Genomic DNA, 13,639 nt, shown 5'->3' with positions numbered 1-13,639 from the left:
CTGGAGTTCAGTGGCTTGAGCACAACTCATGGTAGCCTCGACCCCAGGGCTCAAGTGGCCCTCCCACCTCAGCCTTCCGAGTAGCTGGTGGTCACCACCACACCTGGCTGAATTGTGTATTTTTACAGAGACAACGTTTCACCATGTTGCCCGGGTTGGTTTCGAACTCCTGGGCTCAAGCGATCCACCTGCCTTGACCTCCCAAAGTGCTGGGATTACAGGTGTGAGCCACCATGCCTGGCCTTCACACACAGTCTGGAGCCCAAGGACATCCGTGTCTGACACAGGCAAAACCGAGCTCTTCCTCCAGAAGCCTCTCCTCCCACGGTTGCCCCAGGGCAGCCAACGGCCTTGCTTCCCACGGGTCACTCAGGACCAACCATGGGCTGGCCAAGCCACCTCTCTCGGCTCTCCCTGACCACTCCTCCCACCTCCGCCAGTCCCAGCGTGGTCAAGCTGCCATCTGGGGCCTACTGGCCTCTCAGCTCCACTTTCACCTCTTTTCGTCTGTCCTTGGTGCAGTGGCCTTGAAACCCTGACTCAGATCATGCCACCTCTGCAATGGCTTCCAGCTCAGAGTCCGTGGAATGTCTCCCCATGGCTCGCAAGGCCTGCACCACCGTCCCCAGTCACCTCTCTGTCCTGCTCCTCCATTCTCCTCCTGCCTGGCTCCAGCAGCAGTTGTTCCTTAAAACCTCTGAGGACACTCAGAGTGCCCCAGGACTTTTGCACTTGTGTTTTCCTGACCAGAAGGCTCTTCCCCAGACACCTGAGGGCCCTCCTGCATGAGAATCAGGTTTCTGGTCAAAGGACACCCATCAGAGAGGCCTTCCCTGACCACCACCCCAATCTGTCCCTCCCCTTGCCTGCTGTGTCACTGGCAGTGCTATACATTCATTCACCACTGAAGCCGCTGCGTGAGGGCCAGGGGCTGGGATGGCGCCCAGCACATAGTAGATGCTCAATAAACATTTGAAGAATGTATGAATGAACCTCTTCAAGCTTCAGTCTCCAAAGGGGATATTAACAGCATTTGCTGTGAAGATTCATTGAAATACTGCATGAAATGCACTGGGCATAACACCTGAGCATGAGTCCTACCACCACCAGCCAGCCCTCTGCAGCAACTGAGATAAAAATATTGGCCGGGCGCGGTGGCTCAAGCCTGTAATCCCAGCACTTTGGGAGGCCGAGACGGGCGGATCACGAGGTCAGGAGATCGAGACCATCCTGGCTAACACAGTGAAACCCCGTCTCTACTAAAAAATAAAAAAAAAATTAGCCGGGCGAGGTGGCGGGCGCCTGTAGTCCCAGCTACTCCGGAGGCTGAGGCAGGAGAATGGCGGGAACCCGGGAGGCGGAGCTTGCAGTGAGCTGAGATCCGGCCACTGCACTCCAGCCCGGGCAACAGAGCGAGACTCCGTCTCAAAAAAAAAAAAAAAAAAAAAAAAATATTCAGGGGTCAGGCGCAGTGGCGCACACCTGTAATCCCAGCACTTTGGGAGGCCAACACAGGCAGATCACCTGAGGTCAGGAGTTCGAGACCAGCCTGGTCAACATGGTGAAACCCTATCTGTACTAAAAATATAAAAATTAGTCAGGCAGAGTGGTGTGTGCCTGTAATCCCAGCTACTCAGGAGGCTGAGGCAGGAGAATCACTTGAACCTGGGAGGTGGACGTTGCAGTAAGCCGAGATCGTGCCACTGCACTCCAGCCTGGGCAACAGAGCGAGACTCTGTCTCAAAAAAAAAAAAAAGAAAAGAAAAAAAAAATGCTGGGCGCAGTGGCTCACGCCTATAATCCCAGTTCTTTGGGAGGCCAAGTCAGGTGGATCACGAGGTCAGGAGTTTAAGACCAGCCTGGCCAAGATGGTGAAACACCATCTCTACTAAAAATACAAAAAAATTAGCTGGGCGTGGTGGTGGGCGCCTGTAATCCCAGCTACTTGGGAGGCTGAGGCGCTTGAACCCGAGAGGCAGAGGTTGCAGTAAGCCAAGATAACGCCTCTGCACTCCAGCCTGGGCGATGGAGTGAGACGCCATCTCAAAAAAAAAAAAGGAAAAAAAAGAAAGAAAAGAAAGAAAGAAAGAAGGAAGGAAGGAAGGAAGGAAGGAAGGAAGGAAGGAAGGAAGGAAGGAAGGAAGGAAGGAAAGAAGGAAGGAAAGAAGGAAAGAAGGAAAGAAAGAAAGAAAGAAAGAAAGAAAGAAAGAAAGAAAGAAAGAAAGAAAGAAAGAAAGAAGGGAGGGAGGGAGGGAGGGAGGGAGGGAGGGAGGAAAGAAAGAAAGAAAGAAAGAAAGAAAGAAAGAAAGAAAGAAAGAAAGAAAGAGAAAGAAAGAAAAAGATAGATTCAGAAAAAAATAAAAACAAAAATTAATTAACAAAAAAAATACAGTATAACTACCTAGCATGTACCCTGTATTAGGTATAAGTAATCTAGAGATGATGTACAGTATATGGGAGGGTGGGCAGAGGTTACACTCGAATACAACATTGTTTTCCATCAGAGACCTGAGCATCTGCCGATTTTGGTATCCATGGGGAACTGGAACCAATCCCCTGTGGATACCCAGGGACAACTGCATTGATAAGTTATTTAAGTGCTTCCCTGGTTGTGGCCTGCTGGCCTGTTTTTGTTTTTGTTTTTTAAGACAGGGTCTCACTCTGTCACCCAGGCCGGAGTGCAGTAGTGTGATCACAGCTCACTGAAGCCTCAACCTCCCAGGTTAAAGTGATTCTGCTACCTCAGCCAACCCAGTAGCTGGGACTACAGGTGCACACCACCACACACGGCTAATTTTTGTATTTTTTGTAAAGGCAGGATTTTGCCATGTTCCTCAGGATGGTCTTGAACTCAACTGATCTGCCCATCGGGCTTCTGGCATCCAGGAGCTGGGCCTGGTCATCCCACTCCAGATGCCGTCTGGATATCCTCCCCGGCAGCAGCCCACTGAACTGCAACATGTTTCTGTAACTTGTTTCTGTAACTTTTCTCCTTCAGAAACCACTTTGAAGAGCTGACTCTCTCTCCCACTAATGACCACAAACTGTTCCAGTGAAAAACTTTCTCAAAATGAGACTAATCAAAAGTTTATGACCAAAAAAAGAAAAAACAAAAAACCGTATGCCAAACACACAGACACATGCTGTCTGTCTTCCAAATCTTACTGCATCTTTTTTTATTTTTATTTTTATTTTTTGAGACAAAGTCTCCCTTTGTCACCCAGGTTGGAATGTAGTGGCACAATCTCGGCTCACTGCAACCTCCGCCTCCTGGGTTCAAGCAATTCTCATGCCTCACTCAGCCTCCCGAGTAGCTGGGAATACAGGCATGCCCCACCACATCCAGCTACATTTTTGTATTTTTAGTAGAGACGGGGTTTCACCAGGTTGGCCAGGCTGGTCTCAAACTCCTGACCTCAGGTGACCCACCCACTTTAGCCTCCCAAAGTGCTGGGATTACAGGCGTGAGCCACCGCACCCAGCCAAATCTTACTGTATCTTAACCACTCTGCCATTCATGAGCCACTGTGAACCTTCACAACGAACTGCACAAAAACACACTGTTGGCTGGGCCAGCGGGAAGTGACCTGAGGGGGCTTGTGCATAAATAAAAGCGTCCTTAGGACCCGCTATGCATTCGGCCAGCCAAGCCCCCAGTGCTGGGAGACCCACGTGTACCTTAATGACTGCGGGTCAATGTCAGGCCTGCAGGAAGCCGGAGGACAGGGACCTCCTCCAGCTGTGGAGAAGGAATGTAGACAGGAAAGAGCACGGCACACCCAACACCCCAAGGCTTAGGCCTACGACATCTTCCAGCAGGGGTCTTTGGCTTTTTAAATACCCCGCCCTCGCTTCCTGTGGCTGCTGTAACAAATGACCACCAACTTACAGCTGAAAACAGCAGCAATCCCCAATCAGTTACCACTGGGCCAAAATCAAGGTGTCGGCTGGGCTGTGCTTCCACCAGAGGCTCTGGGGCAGACTCCATTTTTTGCTTCTTCCAGCTTCTGGTGGGCCTGGCCTGCCTTGGCTAGTGGCTTGGTCACTCCAGCCTCTGCCTTCATGGTGACGAGACACTCCTGTGAGTCAGTGTCCCTGTGCCACGCCATTGTTAAAAGGACACACACAATGGCACTTAGGGCCCAGCTGGGTAACTCAGGGCCATCTCCCCAGCTCAAGCTCCTTGACTTCATCACATCTGCAAAGACCCTTGTGTGTGCACCACCATAGAATGTGGACGTCTTTGCAGGACCATTTTTCAGCCTCCAAACACCCTCTTCACTCTTCACCACCTCATATCTCTGGCATGCTGGGTGCGTGCAAAGGTGAAAGGAGAGGGGAAGCATGCAGGCCAGGCAGTGGGCGGGAATGCCAGGACGGCCAGGCACCGCGGCTGCAGCCCTGGCTACAGGGGCCCATGTCAGGAGGTTGGGGCCAGCTAGGGACGGTGTGGCTGAGAGTACAGGTGCTCCCCAGCCCAGCCAAGGCTTTTGAGAAGAAAGGGGTGTCCAGGAGGCCTGTGTTTGGCTACACCAAGTTCGCCAGTCTCAGTCCTACCTCTGAACCTCCCCTTGAAGCCCCTCCTCTGTGGGCCGCCGGGGCATCCATCCTCAGAGCGTGTCCGGCATGTTCAGGATAGCAGGGACAGGGCATTCTTTGGAATGTACTGTCTTTGACATGAGCAGGCCGGCCCCCACCCACTTCTCTCACCAGATGGAGAAAAATCTCAAGTCATAAACTAAATGAAAAACATGTCCTGTTCTGCCCTGGGATCAAGGGCTCACCTTAAATGAAAACTGTCTGGAACAATGTGCTGCTGACGCTGATCTTAGCCTTACTCTGCAGATTAGCCTCGGGGGTGATCACAGGGTGCTCAGGGCTCTGCATCAGCAAGCTCAACCCCCGCTGAGCCCCGGGACCACCCACTCCCCCAGCAGGATCCCCGGGAAGCAGCCCAGAAGCACCCCCCAGAGACAGCCTTGGGAGAGCAGGCCAGGAACGCCAAGAGCTTCACCCCACAGTCTGGGGGGTGGGGGGGGTCATCTCAGAAAGGCCGAAGAAGGAGCTGACAGCCCTCCCCTCCCACACTTTCCTGAAAGGGCCCAGAGCCCACTTCCCACGCAGTCCACCCACCCCTCGGTGCTGGTGCCCAGACACCCAAACATTCCCTGGCACCCATCAGGAGCTGGTGCCACGCTGGCTGCTTGTTTTCAACTCATGTCGGCTTGCTCCTGCTACCCAGCTCGCCTGGGTCCTGAATGTGCAGGCCGTTTTGCAGGAAACCTCATGTGGGAAAAATAACCATGTTTATGGAACACACGAGGGGTGGGGGATTCACAAGCAAGTGGCTTTACCGTGTGACATGGCAGACAGGGAAGAGAGCCCCTACTTCCTGGACAACCCACTTCATGCATGAGAAGGCCACCAGATTGCCGGGCACATGTGACCAATGGCAGCCCCACTGTGGGGCAGCGTTCTCCTGCAGGCTTTTGTGAGGCTAGGAGGGCCACCCCTGCAGTCCTGGACCATCCTGACACCAGCCTGGGCAGTCCAGTGGCTGCTGGACCCCCAAGGTGAGAGGGCAGGAAGCGCCTAGTACTCCACACCAGCCAGTGACAGACACGGGAGGGAAGAACAGAGCTGTCTGTCTGTCTGTCTGTCTGGCCAGCCAGCAGCAACCGCCGCAATCCCCTGCATGTGGGGCTCAGCCAGCAATGGGATACTCCCGTCTGGACAGTGTCAGGCATATCACTTACCACATTCCAGTAGAGCGGATTGAAGGCGATGGTGAGGACAGCAGCCACAAAGCTGGGATCCAGGGGGTCCACGTAGCCCAGCAGCCAGGTCATAACGCAGAGGTCTGCCTGCAGGGACAGAGCCAGCATCAGCACCGCTCAGACACAGCACGGCCTGTGAGCCCCCAGGAGTCGGAGACAAAGTTACCCTCTGGGAACACGCCGGGAGGCCTGGGAACATCCAAGTCCAGCAAAGGTTACTATAGTGTAGTCTCATAAAAGGGAAGATAAAAATCTGAAACCTAATGAGCTGTGTCATGCCCTGGGAGGGCGGCCACAGAAGTGTGCCTGGACACCAGATGAGGAAATCAGCACCTCTGAAGAGGGGTGCCTGGTGCCCTGAAGGGAGGTGACACCAACCCTGGTGTGACGGAGACCCTCCGGGATGAGGGTTCTCAGAGGCCCCAGAGAAAATCCAAGCAGCTGAAATAAATGTGAAGAGATGCTCAACCTCACCAGGAATCAGGTAAAAGCAAACTAAAACAATAGTGGTGTGCCTCTCCTCACTCACACTTGACAGGGGACAATCTTGAGTGCACACGAAATCTTGGCGCAAGGTAAACTGAAAAAGTGTGCACCCACGCCCCAGCCACCCCACTTGCATACAGGGGGCACGTGGACACTGCCCCCCTCCCCATCAGCTTGCATGAAAACATCAGGAACAATGACAAACAGCTGAGGTGTCCAGCGACCAAAGAAATGGAAAAACCCATGGCCCATTCCTACAGCAGCTAAACTACAGCAGTTAAAAGCACTAGGTCTACACACAGCACTGTGAAACGTTCTCAAACACACCGTCAAGTAGTAGAGCAGGCTGCACAATTCAGTGCCTAGACAGAAATTTCTAGAAAACAACACAAAATATACTACCAAATATTCAGGTTTTTTTTTTTTTTTTTTTTTTTTAGAGACAGAGTCTCCCTCTGTTGCCCAGGCTGGAGTGCAGTGGTGCGTTCATAGCTCACTGCAACCTTGAACTCCTGGGCTCACTTTGGGAGGCCAAGGTGGGAGAACACTTGAGGCCAGGAGTTTGAGACCAGTCTAGGCAACACAGTGAGACCCTGTCTCTACAAAAATGTAAAAACTAGCTGGGTGTACTTCCAATTACTTGGGAGGCCAAGGCAAGAGGATCGCTTGAGCCCAGGGGTTTGAGGCTGCAGTGAGCTGTGATCGGGCCACTTGCACTCCAGCCTGGGCAACGCTGTCTCAAAAAAAATTAATTAATTAATTAAAAAATAAATAGGCCGGGCCCGGTGGCTCACGCCTGTAATCCCAGCACTTTGGGAGGCCGAGGCGGGTGGATCACGAGGTCAGGAGACCGTGACCATCCTGGCTAACACAGTGAAACCCCGTCTCTACTAAAAATACAAAAAATTACCCGGGCGTGGTGGCGGGCGCCTGCGGCCCCAGCTACTCCGGAGGCTGAGGCAGGAGAATGGCATGAACTCGTGAGGTGGAGCTTGCAGTGGGCCGAGATGGTGCCACTGCACTCCAGCCTGGGCGACAGAGCAAGACCCGGTCTCAAAATAAATAAATAAATTAATTAATTAGTTAAAATAAAAAACTGTTTCTAAAATGCACTGAAAAATATTATGGTGTCTCTCCACATGCAACTCAAAATTTTTTTTAAATACTAAATTATAAAATAAGTGTAAAGTTGTGCTTGCTTCGGCAGCACATATACTAAAATCGGAAAGATACAGAGAAGATTAGCACGGCCCCTGCACAAGGATGACACACAAATTCGTGAAGCATTCCACAAGGAGGGGAACATCACACCAGGGTCTGTTGGGGGGTGGGGGGCTAGGGGAGGGATAGCATTAGGAGAAATACCTAATGTAGATGATGGGTTGATGGGTGCAGCAAACCACCATGGCACGTGTATACCTATGTAACAAACCTCCACGTTCTGCACACGTACGCCAGAACTTAAAGTATAATAATAAAAATCTTTTAAAAAAATTAAAAACAAAAATTTTTTTAAAAAAGTATAAAGTCCATCACAGCTGTGATCTTTCCCATAATGGTGTGTTTTGTTCTATTGCATTTGGAAATACAGTAAATTCCTTCAAAGAGCACTTTGATCTCCCATATTTTGGGGAAGGGGTGGGGAGGAGATGGTGCTTCTGCCCAGGGTCAGCCAGCCCTGGGGGGCAAGCACAGCCTCCACTCCAATCCTTGCTTAACCAAATGACAGTCTCCTGACGTAACTCTACCTGCTACCAGGCCACTTGCAGGGTGTGACCATGGAATGTCCCTCAGACGTCTATCGGTACAAAGCCATCTTCCGCTATGGCCTGCCATCCTTCCCATGTGTAGCCTCTCCACCTGATCACCCTGCATCCCTGAGGTGCAAACATTCATCTCACTATAGGGCCAAGGGCAGAGCTAAGCAGATATTAAATGCTCTAGGCCAGGCGCAATGGCTCACACCTATAATCCCAGAACTTTGAGAGGCCGAGGTGGGTGGATCACCTGAGGTCAGGAGTTCAAGACCAGCCTGGCCAACATAGTGAAACCCCCTCTCTACTAAAAATTAAAAAATTAGCCAGGCGTGGTGGTGCACACCTGTAATCCCAGCTACTCGGGAGGCTGAGGCAGAAGAATCACTTGAACCCGGGAGGTAGGGGTTGCACTGAGCTGGAGGTTGCAGTGAGCCAAGATGCGCCACTGCACTCCACTTGGTGACAGAGCAACACTTCGTCTCAAAACAAACACACAAACAAAATGCTCCAATGCAGACCCCTCCTGAGGGATGAATGCAGCCAACATGGGACCAAAGGTGCACTGCTACTGGAATCTGGAGAGAACAGCTGAGTGGGTGAGTGGCCACGGCAGCAGGCATGGGCATCAATAAGCGAATGACTAAGAAAAGCCACTCCACAAATGGCGGGAAGAAGGAACCAGGGAAGCACCACTTGCCTAGCTGTGGCCACAGCCTCTGGGCACCACGCAGTGCCTGCCCAGCACCTGCAGCCAACAAGGCCTGGCACTCCAGCAGGTGCCTCCAAACGCCTGGGGCTGTGAGCCAAGCCCCATACTCCCCAGAGCAGGCACTGGCCACTCATGAAGGACAACTGGACGAGGCTCAGAGCAGGCTGCCCTGCCCTGAAGGGAGGGGTAGGGAGGGGAGGGAAGGTCTCTGGCGCAGTCCCAAAGCTTCTAGAACCTGGGACTTAACCTGAGGCCTGGCCTTATCTTCAGTTTGATGATAACATCTATTAAGCACCTCTAGTCCATCGCAGCACTTTGGGAGGCCAGGCAGGCAGATCACAAGGTCAGGAGTTTGAGACCAGCCTGGCCAATGTGGTGAAACTTCGTCTCTACTAAAAACACAAAAATTAGCCAGGCATGGTGGCGCACGCCTGTAGTCCCAGCTACTCAGGAGGCTGAGGCAGAAGAATGGCTTGAACCCAGGAGGCAGATGTTGCAGTTGAGCCAAGATCATACCACTGCACTCCAGCCTGGGTGACAGAACAAGACTCTGTCTCAAAAGAAAACAAAAAACACATCCGATTCCAAGGCCCTGTCCCTTGACAGCCTGGTCGGGGAGGGTGGAAAGCTGGCTCAGGGTAGAGTCCTGGCTTTGGTCATGCCTGGCACTTATGAAGTGCACCGAGGGTGAGTTATCTCCCTGCATGTGCACGGCAGACCCTATGAGTGTGCCAGCGGCCAGTTTTCACCCATCCCACCCGCTCCCCATTCCCCATTCAGCCCCCAGCCAAAACCTGGCCTCGCCCCACCCCTCCCTTGTCTCATTCCCATTACCAATGCTCCCATGGCCCATCTGTTATTCCGCCTCTTACACAACCACCTAATACACGCCCTCCCCCAACCCTGGCTTTGCCGGTTGCTCCCCAGGGCACAGCAAAGGACCTCAGTGGACTCCTGGCTTTGGACTTCCCCCAGAGCCCTCCCCATGGACCCTTACCTATGGACCAGCACGCTGTTAGCCATGCCAAAGAGGAGAAAGGGCAGAGTGTGAGTCACAGAGCAGAGCCTCGCTCGGCTAGGGAAAAGGGGAAAGCAGGAAAGGCCTAGGCACACTGAGCCTGGGGCCAGGAAGGGACACAGGGCATTTTCCAGGGCCAGGAAAAACACTTTCCATATCACTGGCACCTCTTCAACTCTACACCTAAGAGAGGTGCATCTTCCTGAGTGTAAATGATCTCCCTACTGCTTCCCCGCTGGGCCCTGGGTGAAATGCTGCCTCTCATAAGGAATTCAACTCAATGTTAGTCACCAAATGCTGAGCTCCACTAAGGAGGTCCTCACTCTAGGGGGTCTAAGAAAACACAGGACCTGGCAGTGAGCGAGCGCACACCTGTCTCTGGCCATCCTCTCAACCACCCTAAAAGTAAAGCCCTGTTGTTAGCCTACTCGGCAGATAAAAGAGCAAAGCCTCCAGACCCCAGACAGTGAGGAGCAGAGCCAGCCTGAGCAAGGCCAGCCCTACCGGACAGAAAGCCCCATGAAAAAAGGACAGGGGTAAAAGTGAGTGCTTCTGGGTCTTGAAACCCAAGGAGACTGGGAAAGTGAGCAAGAAATATGCGTTTTTCACCTTTTGTGGGAGCCAAGATGAAGGAGGGAAACTGAGGCACTGAACGATTAAGCAACTAACACTGAGGGAACCCAGCAGCAGCTGACATCCACCTGAGTCTCCCAATTAGGGCTGAACTGGTCAAAGCTGGAACATGTCCACCCCCTCCCCCCTCTCCCTCCCGTAGCCAGATCCCAGTGGCCTCAGGTCAGCCTGTCTCAGGAGGGTGGCGGTGTGCATCCGGTCACTTCAGTCACCTTGAGGAGGATTTGTGTTGCCCGGAGAAGCGCCTGCTTTGCTGGAAAGAATGACTAATGGTTCAGAGTGGAATTCTAGGCAGCAGAGGGAAGCCCCTCCCAGCTCCCGGATCCCCACTCAGAGACATGAAGGTCCCTTTCTGATAGCTGTCATTTCCAAAACCCCCCTCAGGAGGGTGGACCTCCCTCCTGAAACTGGGTTGGCAAAAAAGAACCATATCCAGGTCAGACGTGAGCAGAGTAGGAGAGTCCTGGGTCCCACATCCAGGCTCTGCCTGCAGGTGTCAGAGACTCCCTTGATGACAGGTGTGCCTCCCCTGCACACCTGTCACCAAAGGAAGGTCTCCCATCCACTCCCAGCCTCAACTTCCTTCATACAGTGGAGGTCCCGGCTTTCTGCTACCCAGTAATTCCAATGGAACCCCCTCCAAGGCTCCAGGTTGCAGAGGCCTCGAAATCTGACTAAAGGAGAGGAGCTACCCACCACGGCCAGGAGGTCCGCTGAGCTGCAGGAATAGCTCGGGTCCCACGGGTCACCGACGAATGGCCTCGGCTGTTAACACCCCAAAGCGTGGGTGAGGAAGAGGCTTACGACCATTCACTCCATTGAGGGCTGCAGCGTTCTCAGGAGCAGCGCTCTGTGGTCAGGGAATGATCTGCACTGGGTCAACATATCACATTGTGACACATGGGCAAACAGCAGGCCCGGACAGGCAAAGTCACATCGATCCCAGGCCACACACCACACACAACAAAGGGCAGGGGAATAGGTGGGGGCTGTAGGAGAGGGGATGGGGTCCTTCTAGGATCCATCACCCCTGCAGAATCTGCCTGCAGCGCTGCAGCCCCCACTGCCCCCAGAGCTGCCCTCATGCCCTGGCACCATAAGCTGACTCAGGTAATGTTTATTTGGGGCAACTTTGGGTTAGAGCCCTGTGCCTGGCACAAAGACATAAGGATGAGTGTGCCAGAGCCTTTTTCCTCTAAGAAGTTTATTCTCTGGCCCGGGCCCAATGGCTCACGCCTGTAATACCAGCACTTTGGGAGGCCGAGGCAGGTGGATCACAAGGCCAGGAGTCCAAGACCAGCCTGGTCAATATGGTGAAACCCCGTTTCTACTAAAAATACAAAAATTAGCACACGCAACTGTAGTTCCAGCTACTGGGGAGGCTGAGGCAGAAGAATCACTTGAACCCAGGAGGCAGAGGTTGCAGTGAGCCAAGATAGTGCCACTGCACTCCAGCCTGGACAACAGAGCAAGACTGCATCTCAAAAAAAAAAAAAAAGAGAGAGAGAGACAGAGAAGTTTATTATCTGGCTGTGCCTGGTGGCTCATGCCTGTAATTCCAGCACTTTGGGAGGCCGAAGCAGGCAGATCACCTGAAGGTCAGGAGTTCGAGACCAGCCTGGCCAACAAGGTGAAACTCCATCTCTACTAAAAATACAAAAATAGCCAGACACGGTGGCAGGCGCCTATAATCCCAGCTACTAGGGAGGCTGAAGCAGGAGAATCGCTTGAACCCAGGAAGCAGAGGTTGCAGTGAACCGAGATCGCACCACTGCACTCTAGCCTGGGCAACAAGAGCGAAACTTCATTTCAAAAAAAAAAAAAGGAAAAGTTTATTCTCTGGTAGGAAAGGGGAAGCCATTTCACTTTAAGCCAGCCCCCTGACCCTGTTTTTCCACATAGGAGGCCACCTGGCTCAGAGGACTCTGGCCTTTGGCAGCCACTGTCTGAGCTGGGAGCTTCACCACCCGCCGCGAGGGACCATGGCAAGCCTCCATGACCAATCTAAGCCCAGGTTTCTCTTGAGTGGAATGCGGGTGATGAGACAGGCCACCTGAGGTTACCTTCTGCACAGAAGCGAGACCGGATGTAAAAGTACAGGGCGCACTCAGGGCCGAGGCTGGAGGCCCCTCTACTCTGTCTGCTTAAAGTCAACTAATACAGGTCCCTCTCACCTCTCACTCTCTGGAGGGACCCTCCTGGGAAGACACAAATCCTAAAGGAATAGCCAGAGAGGGAACACTGACCCCGATGATGGAATCTGAGGTCAGGCAAGCCCTGGGCAGCAAAGACCATCTCATGGCGGGAGGGGCGGAAGTTAGAACGTCACAGTGCGACTGTGGTCTCTAGATCCCACAGTAAAATGAAATGGATGGCAGCTGCTCCAGGTCCCCGGATCCATAACTCCTTTCAAGAGGGTGAAATGTCATTCATTCTTCATTTAACAAGTGTGACCGGCGCCAAACTCAAAAGGCACTGACGGCTCACAAGCTCCAGCCTGGGTGGGCGTGGGGCTCGCGAGTAAGACTGTGCTTCTCAAGGCCCTGCTCTCCTCCACGCTGGGCTGCCTCTTCTCACTCCTCTGCTGGTTGTGGGCTTCACCCCCATTTTCTTTTTTCTTTCATTATTATTATTATTATTATTATTATTATTATTTTATTATTAGGAGACAGGGTCTCACTCTGTCTCCCAGGCTGAAGTGCAGGGGCCCGATCATAGCTCACTGCAGCCTCAAACACCTGGGCTCAAGTAATCCTACTGCCTCAGCCTCCTGAGTAGCTGGGACTACAGGTGCACGCCACCACACCTGGCTAATTTTTTTAATTTTGTAGACACGGAGTCTTACCACATTGCCCAGTTTGGTCTGGAACTCCTGGGGCAAGTGATTCTCCTGCCTCGGCCTCCTCCCAAAGTACTGAAACTGCAAGTGTGAGACACCAAGCCTGGTCATCCCCCTTTTCTTTACTTTCACCTTCACGGCCCAGGACAGAACCTGCTAGGTGCTACTGTGTCTCTGTGTTAATACACATTGTATTTTGAAGACAATAGTAACCATGAGCCAGCCAACCTTCACTCTGAAGTGAACCAGCTGCCAAGCTCTGGCAAGGGACATGCAGGAGGCAGAACAGACTGCTGATGAGACAGGGACACCCATGCCACGGCGGGCAGCCATCTCCCCTTACTGAGTGCCGCTTCCTAGCCTGTGAGGTGGGAATGGTAGAGGTGCCATGGGACACCAGGAGGATTAAACGAGAAAGTG

General features: G+C 52.7%; 1 protein-coding gene and 1 non-coding gene across 7 annotated transcripts in view; one reads left to right on the top strand and one right to left on the bottom strand.

Moving 5' to 3' along the window:
* Positions 1–13,639, bottom strand: part of PEMT (phosphatidylethanolamine N-methyltransferase) — an 85,921-nt gene that overhangs the window by 65,559 nt on the left and 6,723 nt on the right. For 3 of the 6 annotated variants that reach the window (XM_025363523.1, XM_025363524.1, XM_025363522.1), the window contains exon 2: positions 5,757–5,864. In XM_025363523.1, coding sequence (XP_025219308.1) covers positions 5,757–5,864 — 108 coding nt within the window. Of the gene's footprint in view, positions 1–5,756; positions 5,865–6,251; positions 6,301–11,076; positions 11,241–13,639 lie in introns of those variants that run through there. The other 3 variants (XM_025363525.1, XM_025363527.1, XM_025363526.1) reach the window with 3 other exon arrangements.
* Positions 7,455–7,561, top strand: LOC112610539. The gene has a single exon (XR_003116418.1). It is a non-coding gene; the product is annotated as a U6 spliceosomal RNA (small nuclear RNA).

The sequence above is a fragment of the Theropithecus gelada genome, chromosome 16 (assembly GCF_003255815.1).
Source record: "Theropithecus gelada isolate Dixy chromosome 16, Tgel_1.0, whole genome shotgun sequence".
Taxonomy (NCBI): Eukaryota; Metazoa; Chordata; class Mammalia; order Primates; family Cercopithecidae; genus Theropithecus; species Theropithecus gelada.
This window is presented reverse-complemented; position numbering and strand designations above follow the sequence as displayed.